At 41.0% G+C, this 13,828-nt stretch overlaps 1 protein-coding gene across 1 annotated transcript in view; it reads right to left on the bottom strand.

Moving 5' to 3' along the window:
* Positions 1 to 13,828, bottom strand: part of KLHL14 (kelch like family member 14) — an 87,963-nt gene that overhangs the window by 17,440 nt on the left and 56,695 nt on the right. The window contains exon 3 of the mRNA XM_054985764.1: positions 2,009 to 2,098. Within this exon, the coding sequence (XP_054841739.1) occupies positions 2,009 to 2,098 (90 nt within the window). The remainder of the gene's footprint in view (positions 1 to 2,008; positions 2,099 to 13,828) is intronic.

Raw genomic sequence — 13,828 nt, forward strand, 5'->3', positions numbered from 1 at the left:
CTCTTTTCCTTTCTTAGTAAAGAAGATGTCAGGGAAAGAGGAGGAAGGAGCTGCCCAGCAGGCAGGCATCTGAGCACATTAATCTACTCAATACTGCTTTCCTCTACACAGTTATTTCTGCCACCCTCTATCAGAAATGGGAGGAAACTCAAAGGTCAGCACCAAGGGTGGAGAGAGGCACCATGCAATTTAGAGGCACCATGCAATTTAGAGGCACCATGCAATTTGGTTTTGCTGCAGGTTTTTCCCCTTGGTCAAAGGTTTATTGGATATGGAAGATGGCTCAGGACTTGCTTTGGACCTCCTCTGCAGTCTATAGCTGTACATTAAAGGGCAGTAGTGATTCAGGATAGAAAAATCTCTTCTTCCATTTTATTTATTTATTTTTTTAAAAAAACAGCTCTACTAGAAAGACGCTTACAGGGTGGACTAGTTTATTTCAGTTTTTAAGTAAATGAACAGCTGCAACACTTTTCTATAATTTGGTTTAGTGCAGATGTTGAAATAGGCCTTTCACAATAAAATATATGCAATATATGTAATTTCAGCTGGATCTTCTGGCATTTTGAAGTGAAAATGTGTACCTGCAAGCTGTTTTATGGTTTCCCCGTTGTAATTATCTCTGTTACACAGACTGCTACAACGGCAACTCAGCCTTCATGTGCAAGCTTTTTAACAATGTCTTGACAATATTCTAAATTTTGCAAGGCACAATGTTCCCCTTTTAATTTGTTCAGAAGTCTGTTAAATTGTTTAATTTCTCTCTAGAAAATTTATGTAATCAAATAAAAAGCAAATATACCACTAGATAATCTCTGTGTGAATCCCTTGTAGAAGACTAGAAATAAAAAAAAACTAGTAAAAAAATCTAAAGACTTTTGATAATGCTTAACAATTGTTTTATCTAAAATGGACTGATTCAAACCTAGAACAAAAAACATCGACTGCAAATGTTGTTTTATTATATATACAGAAGCAGGAAACAATGTTTGAAATTCTTCATAACAATCTCCAAATGTCAACATTTGGAAAAGACTGTCCAGAGATTTCAAGGGATGTATTACCTCACAAATGACAGACACATCCAAACCCCAGTCCAGCAATTCTGCTGAACACAGAGTAACCAGAAGGTGTACACAGAGCCACTATTCTCTTCTGTATAAGCTCCCACTTTCCACATGGAGGATTTTCCTACCACATCTACACCTGCTGTATATGGAGGTGTGAGCTGAAGGGCTTATTCACAGCGCTTTGGACTGAACCCCTGAGTTTTATGGACACTTAACTCTGTTATTGTTAAATCAGTATCATTACTTATTTAAACGATGTAGGGAGGAAAACTGGTTAGTGATTAAACTTGCAATCCTAAAACGTTTGTGCCAATGTTTCCTTTTTCCAACTTAAAACTGCTTCTGTAAACATGCTCCTGCCATTTAGAGATTCAATCAGCTGCTATGGGAACTTCAGAGATACCTCTGGACCTCTGCATAGCTCATTCCAGTGTGTATGCACATAGTTTCCTCGATTTCCAGCCTAAATTTTCATGTAGGACACAAGTACTGAATTAAATCCTTTTTTTCTTAATTAGAATGACTGTGTCCCCTTGGGTAATTCATTTATGATGAAATCTTGAGGCTCAGCAAGTAAATTTGGGGTCACAGACTAAAGCATTAAGAATGCAGTTCTAAACAGTTACACCCTTCTAAGCCAACAGGCATAAAGGGTGTGACTTTGTTAAGGACTGCACTGCAATACTCATATTTTTGCAGACTCCAGAAGCATCCCTGCATCCACATACATGAAACATGACATGTGACACAGAAATGCATGGATCTCCTCTAGATGGCATTCTGCCACAAGGTAACTGACTGCATGGGTAAGGTTTATCTTGCATTCATCCTCATACACACAACAGGAAAACAATATTAGGATTCCAAAAGTGGTTATTTTGTACTTCTGAACTGTTCACACATTCTTTGCTCATAATTGCACACCACTGTCTACATACCATTAGGATTCCACTGGTCTTCTCCTCCCAGTACGAATAAGAAATTTTCTACTTCCACAACACAATGATGGGCACTATTGTACGGCATAACTGTGAATAAAACAGGTATTCTTTATCAAGCTTCATCTCAAAATACTGACTATTTTGAAGCATTCAACTTAAGAAATTCTCTAAACATTAAATTCAGACATAATAAAATTTGGGTTGAGCTTCAATACATTAAAAAGCAGCTGAAATCTGTACATTATGTCACAAATACTGGGAAATACTTGAAAAATAACCAGAAATCTCTAATTTCTTGTGTCCATGTTTTGATGCTTTGGGGACACGATGAACCACCACTAGCAGCTTAGCCCTAGCAAATTCAAAGCCTTCCTGAGACCACACAGCCAGATGCTCTGCAAGCAACAGCTGCCTGTACTATTTATAATGGGTAGAAGATCTCGGCCGATTCCACACCACCTTAGATCTCGCGTCAGTTTTTTGCCTCTGCCGTGCCATTCCCTGATCAGTTCACACGCGTCGTCTTTGAAGTCGCCATTAAATCGTCATTGCGTCGCCCCAGCCTATTGCGCTTTTGTCACCGTTTTTTTTCTTTCGAGTAAGAACCTCCCCCCCCGTTGATTTCAAATCCTGTCTTGACCCGCCTCCAAATTAAGGATCAACTTTCCACCCCGCCCTTGTCCAACCCTTTTTTTTTTTAAAAAAAAAAATTACGGTGTCGATAGGTCAACATCTCATTATATTGCTTTCATTTTCAGGTACTGCCTAGAACTCTAATAGCACAGTAGTAACTTTGATCGTTAAACCATGAATATTTATTCATTCACGGGTCAGCGAAATCAATTCTCTGGTGATGGACAACACGGAATGTGCTGCCGATCTTTTCGTTGCTCCCAAGTTTGCAAAGAAATTATGAAGCTCAGCTCTGGCATCCTGCTGCAGGGCATCCTTACTGAACCCCCTTTCCCATGGATATTTCACGCTTCACGCTGGCCATTAATTATCCTGTGGTAATAGGGACAATCTGACCAATGACCATCAAGGGAGGGAACGTGTCTTCATTAAATCAAGATAATTGCGCGTCGATATATCGTCCTTTCCCCCCCTTTTTTTTTAAAAAAAGAAAAACCCGGAACCGGCCAGGTTTTCCCCACCCCTTATCCCGTCTTTTGAAATGGGGATGTGATCATTGTTTTGCGTGGTAGAGACACTGATTAGGGGGATGTGAACATGGTTTTGCGTGAGAGAGCCGCTTTTAGAAGGCTGATGTGGACGACCAAGTGAGAAACGCGCCATAAGGGACTGTGCAATCATTGCACAAGAAAAACGGGAGATAAGGTAATGTGGAATCGGCCCTCATAATAGTTCTAAAGACTGGTCAGGAGCTGTTTGTGACCTCACCAGTCAGCTGCACGGGCAGCACCAATTGTTACATAACCTGATGGCTGAGGTGTCATTCCAGACCCCAGGTATGTACAGGTGTGTAGGGCTGAGGGAGCTGACAGGGTACTGAGGTGAAGCATCTGCTGCAGGTTTGCATAATATGCCTAAAAACATGCCAGAGGCAGAAAAATATTGATGCAGTTGTCTAACGGTCCCCTGTAAATACAGCTTCATGAATGAGAAAACATATTTTAAAAAAACTCAGCTAAGCTTTGTTCTGTTGGCAATGTTTCCACAAGAAGAATCCAAGTGTTCAGTTGCTTTCTCTTACACAGCAATGAGCAAGCTGCATTTCCATACAGTTTCAAGTTTTTAAATTAAGGTCCTGCTGATTTAATGCCTTCTCCAAATGTATACGCTTAATTTCCTGTACAATGTCATTAGCAACATAATCAGACATTTTCCATCCATCTAATCAGGAAGCTTTTTGTTAAGACAGATCAAAACTGTTTCACCAGGATTGCAACATCCTTTTTGCTACTGTGGTTTTGGTATGTGTGTGTGTTTGGTGGGGTAGTAATGTTATAAGGAAAAGAGAAGTGGCAGAATAGGAAACCATTTTTGTTGCTGTTCTGTATTATTCCAATGTTTGAGCTGTGGCAGAAAAATATGCAGTTTTAATGCCATACGTATTGCTCTGTGGTATCTGATGCTAGCAAAAATCGTATGTTGAAATGCATACTTACACACCTTTAGTTATATCACATGCTGCAGTTCTGGCCTGGTGTCACCAGTAGGAAAAATAATGTCCTTGTTCAGCTCATCATATGGGCACCTTAAATCTAGGTGAGGACAAATGGGGAGGTGATGTGCATGTACAGGCAGGGAACTTATTGCTTGACACGGATCAACAGAGCACTTAGGAAACCAGTGCAGTGGGAAATCAATATGACTCAGGGCCAGCTCTGACTTTGTGCTCTTTTGCTGGTGCCAAAAAAAGAAGCAGCCTATCTCACACTTGGATTATTTTGGGTGATATATCTCTCATTTCATTTGTTTTATTATCTTTTATTTTTCTCAATGCACTCGAGGCGTATAGCATATGCAAATAATAATAAGAAATATGTGCAGCTTTCTTGTTTAGGACACATTTTCTTAAAGATCAAGTAGTCTCATTTAAGCTTTTTACTGATTTTTTTGCCAAGGCAATGATGAATAAGAAAGGTGCGTTTTTAGTTTCCAGTAAAGGTCAAATATCATTTTCATAGTCTGTGCAATTACAACTACCTAAGTAAAAGCACCTAGGCACCTAGGTTTAGTGAAAATGCATTAATTAATGTTACTTATTGCTAGTAGATCTTATACAGCCATTAAGGAGTCAGGCCTAAGCACTGCTATATTTGCATTCTTCAAATTACAAGCAGCCCCACAATTAAATGCAGTATTAGTAGGGAAAAAGGTTTAAAGATAGTAGCTTTGGATATTTGTAGAGTAGGATATAGATTTATCTACCATATTAGACTACAACATGTACTATGTTAATTTAAAACTTGAGATCACATTCATAATTAAAGCTCACAAATAAGCTTTCCCTCTCTTCGTTTTCAGCTTCTATAAATGCCTACATTTAACCATACACAATTTAATCTCCATGTATGCACATGTATTTCTTTATTTGCATTAATACATTGGATAAACTTTTAAAAAATTTACTGAGGCAAAAGACTATGGGTTGGATCTCATCTAAACTCCATACATGGAAGCATAACTGAGTTGTCTTCCCCTCTCACTGCCTAACTAAAGGGGGTCCCTCCGATATGCAAACTGTAAAGCTCAAGACAACTCGGAGGTAGTAATATTACTGCAATATGAATTATGAATTATGTTAAATTTAATAAAGTCCTAAGTGCAACCGTGTTGTGTCACAATCAATTAAAGCAATATCATAAATATTTCATATACATCTCATGAACAACATTCAAAAATGGTTAAGATACACAGAGCTAGCAGCAATATAGCCGTCTATGTAATTCATACAGTGTCTACTCAGACAGTAGTTCATACAGTGTCTATACAGGCAGTAGTACAACCGGTCAAGAGTCCATAGTACATATGAAGAGGCAATGACAATGGAAGGCAACCTGGAACTGGAACTCTTATTTCGAGGACCACCAGGAGTCAGTCGAATAGAGAATGACCTTGAGCTGAATCTCACACCAAGAACAGCCCTACGGGTCTAAGCCAGCAATTTCCAATCCCCGTTTCGTGCTGGAACTTCCTCATGGGCACAGTGTGTAATCTCTTCCAGCCTCTCACATTCACATCACACAGTTGGTAGGAGCTGACGGGACAATGCCGTGCCCATGAGTAAGTGACACAACACGGTTGCACTTAGCACTTTATTAAATTTAACATAATTCATATTTCATATTGCAGTAATATTACTACCTCCGAGTTGTCTTGAGCTTTACAGTTCCCCTCTCACTGCAGCCAAAATCGCCCCCTGAAATGCAGCGCTTCTGATGAATGGGAGACTCCTCAGGAACATCATGAGCGGGGTGTAGGATAGCTGTTGTGATGGTGCAGAACTGGCAAAATTACCTCTCGCTCCGTGAGCACAGATCTTTTTGACAGGATTTAACCTTATATTTTGAGCTTCTCTACCAATTAAATATAATGTCATGTATTCAGTGAAACTCTGCCCATTATGCCTACATAACTTGTGATCTATCCAGCCACATGTAGCCTGCCAGTCATATATGGCCATGCACCAGTTGCTTAACTGAACCTCTCGTCCTTGCTGCCTGCCAGGCACCGCAAAAGTATGGGTCTTGTTAAGTTCTTGGGAGCCCACAATACATGGCTGGTGAGCACAGTTTGGCTTGAAGCAGCATGTTATTTTAATTCATAACATTTTTTTAAAAAACTGCATTTTCATAGTAAAGGATGTTTCTAAGCATTTACTCAGTTGAAACTCTTAATATAGGAGATAGTGGAAAGTCTGACATGGGACTGAAAATCTATGACCAAAGAGTACAGACGACCATTATTTTAGCACTGAAGTACTTTTCAGGTGCACTCCCAAGCTGTTTCTGTGTATTCTGTGTAATACTGCAGAGGCATGTTTGTGAACAACAACATTCGATTTATATACCTGAATTTTTATCTCCCTCCCCTTAGAGTGATAATTCCGTGGGGGAAACGTGTTCAATCCCATTCATGCAACTGCATTATTCATGTGCATCTATACAATGAGGGATCACATCATGTTGCAGCAGCTTCCACACTTCTCAGTATGCACATGAACTGGGGGATGCCTGAACTCCTGCGGGTTTGGATAGCCAGATGCAAATATGCCACTGATTTATCGAGGATCAGATCAACTAATTGGTGAGCCATTCACCAGAGTTTGCTGGCTGGCTGCACAACAGCACTAACACACACTTGACTTTCATGCATGTGCACTGTCTCTTACAGCCCAGTGGTGCTGCTGTACAGGCATAATTCTTTTCTCTGCAACCAAATTTAAATCTATCATGAATGCCTTCCGAAATGAATTAGTTTTGAAGTAGAGCCTACATTTCACTGTTCCCATTAATGAATTCCAAGTATAGCTGCCTTGGCATGGTTTCATGCTTGCACATTTTGCAAAGCAACATCGGGGCTGTAGTTTCCCGTAAAATAAGGAAACAGATCAAGAACAATGGAACGGCAAGTAGAATGTTGCTGCTATCCTTTTACCTGGGAGTAAGCCCATTGAATAAAAGGAGGCTTACATCTGAGTAGACCCACTTGGGATGGACTGAGAGGCCAAATCTGCCCTGGAAAAGTCCTTCCCCCACTCCATTTTCTCTCCAATGAAGATCCAAAGTGGCTCACAGGGTTCACTCATTTTCTCTTTTATCACAACAACCCTGTGAGGTAAATTAGGTTGAGTGTGTGTAACTGGACCAAAGCTACTCAGCAAGGCTTCCATGGCCAAGTGGGAATTCAAACCTGGATCTCCCAGATCATAGTCCAACACTCTAACCACTACATCACACTGGCTTTGAAGTCCTTGCAGGTTCTTTGCTTATTTATTCTACTTTCAGGGACCATCATTCCACTCAGGGGGCTGTCATTTCAGACTTCAGGGACTCAGAGTGCAGTCCTAAGCTGGTCTACGCATAAGTAAGTATCATTGTATTCAATAAAGCTTACTTCCAGGAAAGAGGATTGTAGCTTATTTTACTGTCAGGGACTGCGTGTGACCCATTCCTTTTGTTTTCATTTTCTGTACCTTGTTTTATTTGTACCTCTGCAAATAAAAAGTGCGCCTTTCAATGGATCCCATTAAAGTCAACTGTCATCTGGTGCCACTTGCCATCTGGAAGTTCAGACTGTTTGCCTCATCGATGAATTAATCCTGGGATTGGCTCACTAGAACTACAGCCACTGATTATAAGTCCACTTAGTGAACTCATTCATGGCAAAGATTGCAGCATGGCTAACATGAACATTAATATCTTGACACACAACAGGAAATACAATGCTTTCAGAGCTACGCTGCACCAATGTACTTGTTTAATCCCAGTGAAACCAAGAATATCAAAGGGAACTTTAGATGTGTAGAAATGACAGAACATCAAGGTGAGAACTGAAAAATTAACATTTCTGAATTATGTTCTTCTCATAATTTTGATACATAACTGCAAGAGAAAATGTCAAGGGAATCAACAGAAACCGAAGTTCCAAAAGTGTCATTTGGATAAGAAAAGATGAGCCAGTTTCAAAATACAACTTTTTAAAGATCATGGTCAGAGTTCTGAAACTACCTGACTAGATCTGTTTACCCACTGGGGCATCTGGATTTTATTTTCTCAGACAGCAACAGCACAAATGATATGGCAAACTACTTTTGAAACCAGAGAAATTTCAAAAGCAGCTTACAATGTGGGGCAGGGGCCAAATAATTCTAGGTGTACACAAGTTTTAGGAATGTCTAAAATAGTTGCCTGGATTTTGACACATCTCTGAACTCTGAAAGACAAAAAAACGATTTTGTACTGATGATTTTGTACATGTCTCAACTCTGCTGCAAAAAACCATTCACTAAGACCTCACAGGTGTAAATAATACAAAAACGGGAGCAAAGTTTAGTCCACTGATGCAGAACATCACTTATTAATTGTATGCAGACCTCTACTTTGATGATTTATTTTAACACAAGCGTTAGTCTTTCTCATCTTTACATTTCATTTCTTCTCAGGTAAGTACCTCTCTTCCCCTCAAAAAGGGTATTTGAAAAGAAGTTTGTACGCCATGCTCCAACACAGCCCAGTGTGAGTTTTTAGCGTGTCAGTCAGTGAGTTAGAGGGAAAGGGTAAAGAGAAGCTAATCAGGATGAAATGAGATTAAAGGCTGTCTAATTTTACAGCAACTGTGATCCATCAGCCACTGTGAAAGTGACAGTGGAAATGAATGATGGAGACAGACAGGTGGGGCTGTACATTTCACTGATTTATCCTCAAATGCACTGGGCCTTATTTTATTGAGTGAACATGACCGCATTTATCATGACTGTCATCTAAACCCACTTCCCTCCATTTAAAAAGGTCACTTTACTAGGAAGAAGTAGGATAGAGGCACTTTCAAAAGAGGTTTAAAAATCTAATAACATGTGTTTGTAATGCTCTGTGCAAGAATTCTCAGCTTTATTAAACAAACTAGTGGGGTTAAATGAAAGGAGAAAAGACCAATAAATAAAAGGAGAAAATTGACATCCGAAAAACATGTGCAAGGACCAAGGTATTGGTGTCCTAGAAATAAACTACGGATGGAAAGACACATTAAAAGAGGACAAATACAAACAGCTTCTTGGGTAACCTACCTTTCAAGCCCTGCACTCTGGAATTCCAAAATAAGGTGCAAGAGAGAAGCAGAGAATACTCCTTCAGAAAATCAAGAGGAGCACCTCCACTCTTTATTCAGCAGACCAGAATTGTCTTCAGTGAGGAGAGATGGTTTCCTCAGTCACAAAATTGTGGGGAGGTCAATTGCTTGGATTGCACATGTAATTGTTCGCTCATCAGTAACAGCCAATAAAAAGGCATTAGAATGTATTTATACTGCCACAATCACAAATGGCAAAAGGGAAAGAGATTTCCCTCTTTTGTTACGGAGGAAAAGAGCGATGTGATCTCTGTTGTCTCATATCCATTTCCCTTCTCTGTGTACTTTTTCACCACCACTTAATTTATGTCTATATGCTTTAAATCCTCTTGTACCAATGCAAACATAGATTCTTTTAGGATGGTTGGCAAATGAGACAATGTAAGTCCTGCCTCTGCCCCACTTTCTCCCTGTATAACACAATTATGTATAATTATCTATCTTTGTGGCGCAGCAAGTACTACCACCACATTACTATGACAGTACAACTTCCTGGTTTCTTTTATTGACCAGGTGCTGCAGTTGGTAAATTTGTACCAATAGCCTAACAAACTTGCTCCTTTCAGAAATGTAACACATCTTGGGTCTCCAGAAACATAACACATACAGGGGCCATGGAGATAGTTTCAGGTAGATAGCTGAGTTGGTCTGCAGTAGAAAGCAAGATTTGAGTCCAGTACCACCTTAAAGACCAATGAGATTTTCCAAGATATAAGCTTTTGAGAGTCAAAGCACCCTCCATCAGATGCAAGTAGGAATGGACACCCCTGAACTCTTATATCTGAGTCAGAAAGTGGGTGGGATGTTGCAAAGAAGAGTGTCAGGATGTAGCGGTACAATGTAGAATGTAATCAGCTTGATAGGAAACACAGAAATGCATGGATTTGTTACAGTGTGTAGAAACATGTAATGGACACATGCCATGTCTTTTCACAATTTATATAATTACTGCAGCAAACCCAGCTCATGAATAAAGTGCTCCATGTCAACAATATATCACTAGGATCAGTAAATTTATAAACAGAGAAAATATTTTTTAAGATTTCCATAAAAGACAGAAGAAAACTTTCAGAAAACTACCACAGCAGCTTATTAGCTAGATAATATTTATCCAAAGCTTTGGAAAAATCAAATACTTAAACCACAGACACATTCAGTATATTTCATACAGGAATGGCACACACTAATCTCCTCAAAGAGGAATGAGAAACTGGCCAATATAAAAAATTTAAAGATGCAAATAGTCAGCATTCATTCTTCTTGCATTCAGTTTTACCCCACAAGGAAAAAAGAGTCGATAGCATTATTTGCAGGTGTTAAATTACCAGGGAGATATTTTCTTTTCAGTCTTACTTCTTTGTTCTCCTATAATTTTAAAATAACCCCTTGCCCCAAATTTGCTGTTCAAAATTATTCAACAATTAGTACATGTCAATAAATTTCAGCAGAGCAGCTACTTGAGATGTTCTTTCTGAATGCAAACTATTCATCCTTTGGAATTGAGAACTACTGAAAGCACAGTAGGTTTCTGGACAGCAGCTCACAGATTGGGGGGGGGGGCAAAAGGAACACTTAAGATGGAATGACGATGACTGGATACTTTCGCTTGCTCTAGATACCCTGAAAAGTACCTTTGAATTTTAATGTGTTCAAGAACTCTGCTTTGCCAGCCCACAGGGTAAGGAAGGAAGTGATATGCATGTAAACAGAAATGCTTTGGAGAAGGTCAGCAGTAACTACACACAAGTATTGTTATCCTTAATAAAGGGTTTTTAATATTATGAGGTGCTTTAAAGCCTTTATCACTTCAATGCTGCCTGGCAGGTTGCTATTACTTCCATTTTCTAAATGGAAAACTAATGCAGAGAGAATGTTTAAAGGCCAGCCGGGGAGTATGTGGCTGATGGATTTGAACCCAGGCTTTGCATTTATGCACTGGGTCATGCTGATTCTTAAGCAGATGACCAAATTACCAATGTCAGAGACTGCAGTGAAAAAACTGAAGTGATGTCTAGAAATCCTGCAGGGCCTCTCCCATGTTCTTCCATATACATTGTTATTATCCTCCGTGCACATACAGAAGTACAATGGGATGATGTGTAACAACCTTGGAACGTTTGAACTTAGACAGTATATTTGCAGCAGCATCTATTGCTGATAATCATCATCCACCAGGACAAATGATTTGCAGAAGAAACTACCATGATTTGTCCATTAGGACAGAAAAACAGGTTTTTACTTACCATAACTGTTGTTCATCTAGGTCTTCCGTGCAGGCACACATGGGACTGCGCACGCGCAGGCCTGCCGATCCGGACATTTCCAAGCTCAAAAAATCACCACCAGGGGGCGCTCTCGCCTCCCACCGCGCAAGCGCGGCAATTTCCCGCCGAAAAAAACGGCTCCCAAGAGGCGGAGCGTCCCCCACATACCCTCAGTTCCTCTCTCGCCGCCGTCTACAAGGAAAAAATACCAAGAGACTCAGCGGGGAAGGAGGGAGGGCATGTGTGCCTGCACGGAAGACCTAGATGAACAACAGTTATGGTAAGTAAAAACCTGTTTTTCATCTACGGTCTTCCTGTGCAGTCCCACATGGGAAGATTACAAAGCTTAACGCCAGGGAGGTGGCATTACAGAAGAAACACATACACGATTCTCCTTTTTTTTTATTAACTTCACAAGAACATGGATTGCAAAACTGCAGTACCCACTAAAGATTCCTTCCTATCCAGGATATCTAAAGCGTAGTGTTTTATAAATGTGTCAGCCGAGGCCCACGTCGCTGCCATGCATATATCATGGAGAGGTACCCCCCTCAGGAGGGCCGCAGAAGACGCCTGTGCTCTAGTAGAATGAGCACATACGTCTAGAGGGCAAGGTTGGCCTGCTGCAGAATAACAGGTCCAAATTGCTTGAACCACCCAACGAGAAACGGTGTGAGATGATGCCTTCTTACCCTTTTTTGGTCCAGCGAAACACACAAACAAATTAGAGTCATATCTAAATGGCTTTACCCTATCTAGATAAAACAGGAGTGCCCTGCGAACATCCAAGGAATGCAATGCCCTTTCAGCTTCCGTAGACTGTTCTGGGGAAAAAACCGGCAAAGTAATATCTTGTGAAAGATGAAACTTTGATACCACCTTCGGTAGAAATTCGACCTTTGTCCTCATAACAACCTTCTCCTTATGGATCTTTAGATAAGGGGGTTCGTTAGACAAGGCTGCCAATTCCCCCACCCTCCTTGCTGAAGAGATAGCCACCAGAAAGACCACCTTCTGAGACAAAAAGCGAAAAGGGCATGTGGCTAATGGTTCAAACAGTTTTCCCATCAACCGAGACAAAACCAGAGGCAATGACCACTGAGGGATGATAGTTCTTACTGGAGGAAAAAAGTTATTCAGTCCCTTCAGAAACATTTTTGCTACTGGGTGAGAAAAAACCGACCTCTGGTCAATGGAGGGGTGAAAAGCCGATATAGCCGCTAAGTAAACCTTTACCAAGCTATTTGCCAAGCCCCTCTGTTTGACCTCCCACAAAAATTCTAAAATTTCCGGCAATGAAGCCTGAAAGGGATTTGAACCCTTCTGCTGACACCACAAGGAGAATTTCTCCCATTTAAACACGTACGACTGTCTGGTGGAAATACGCCTAGCATTCTCTAAGACATGAGTTACGCCAGCAGAAAAGGAGAGTCCTGCTTGATCAGCCAGGCTGTAAGCTTGAGCCTCTCGATATCGTGGTGCAACACTCCCCTCGAAGTCAGTAGGTCCGGCACCACCGGTAATCCGATTAACTGAGTTTGGAGTCTCCAGAGGGCGTGAAACCACGGCTGGCGCAGCCAAAATGGGGCTATTAATATGACAGATGCCCTCTCCCTCTGAATCTTGCTGATGACTTTGGTCAGCAGTGGCAACGGGGGGAATGCATACATCAGGTGACCCGACCACCCAAGTTGAAATGCGTCCCCACGAGACCTTAGGCCTACTCCTCCTCTGGAGCAATACTCCTGGGTTTTGCAATTCTCTTCCGAGGCGAAGAGATCTACTTCCAGGAATCCCCATTGAGAGAAAACAGGGAGAAGATATTTGTCCTGCAGGGACCACTCGTGGTTGTCCCTGTCCAATCTGCTCAGATGATCCGCCATAGAATTCTCCACCCCCGGTATGTGCACTGCCTGGAGCTACACCGAGTGCTCTATGGCCCAAGTCCAAAGTTTCATTGCCTCTGCACACAGGGACATGGACGCTGTTCCACCCTGCTTGTTCACGTAAAACATTGCTGTCGTGTTGTCCGTCAAGATCTGGACGGACCATCTGAAAAGGAAATTAAAGCGAGTAAGATCGCTCTCAATTCAAGCAGATTAATATGTTCATTGCGTTCTAGATCGTACCATACCCCATGGGCATACAATCCCTTGCAATGTGCACCCCAACCTAAAAGCGAGGCATTCGTCGTGATTGTGATTTGAGGTTGTTTATAACCAAACTCAGCACCCTTCAG

This window comes from Eublepharis macularius, chromosome 7 (assembly GCF_028583425.1).
Source record: "Eublepharis macularius isolate TG4126 chromosome 7, MPM_Emac_v1.0, whole genome shotgun sequence".
Classification (NCBI taxonomy): Eukaryota; Metazoa; Chordata; class Lepidosauria; order Squamata; family Eublepharidae; genus Eublepharis; species Eublepharis macularius.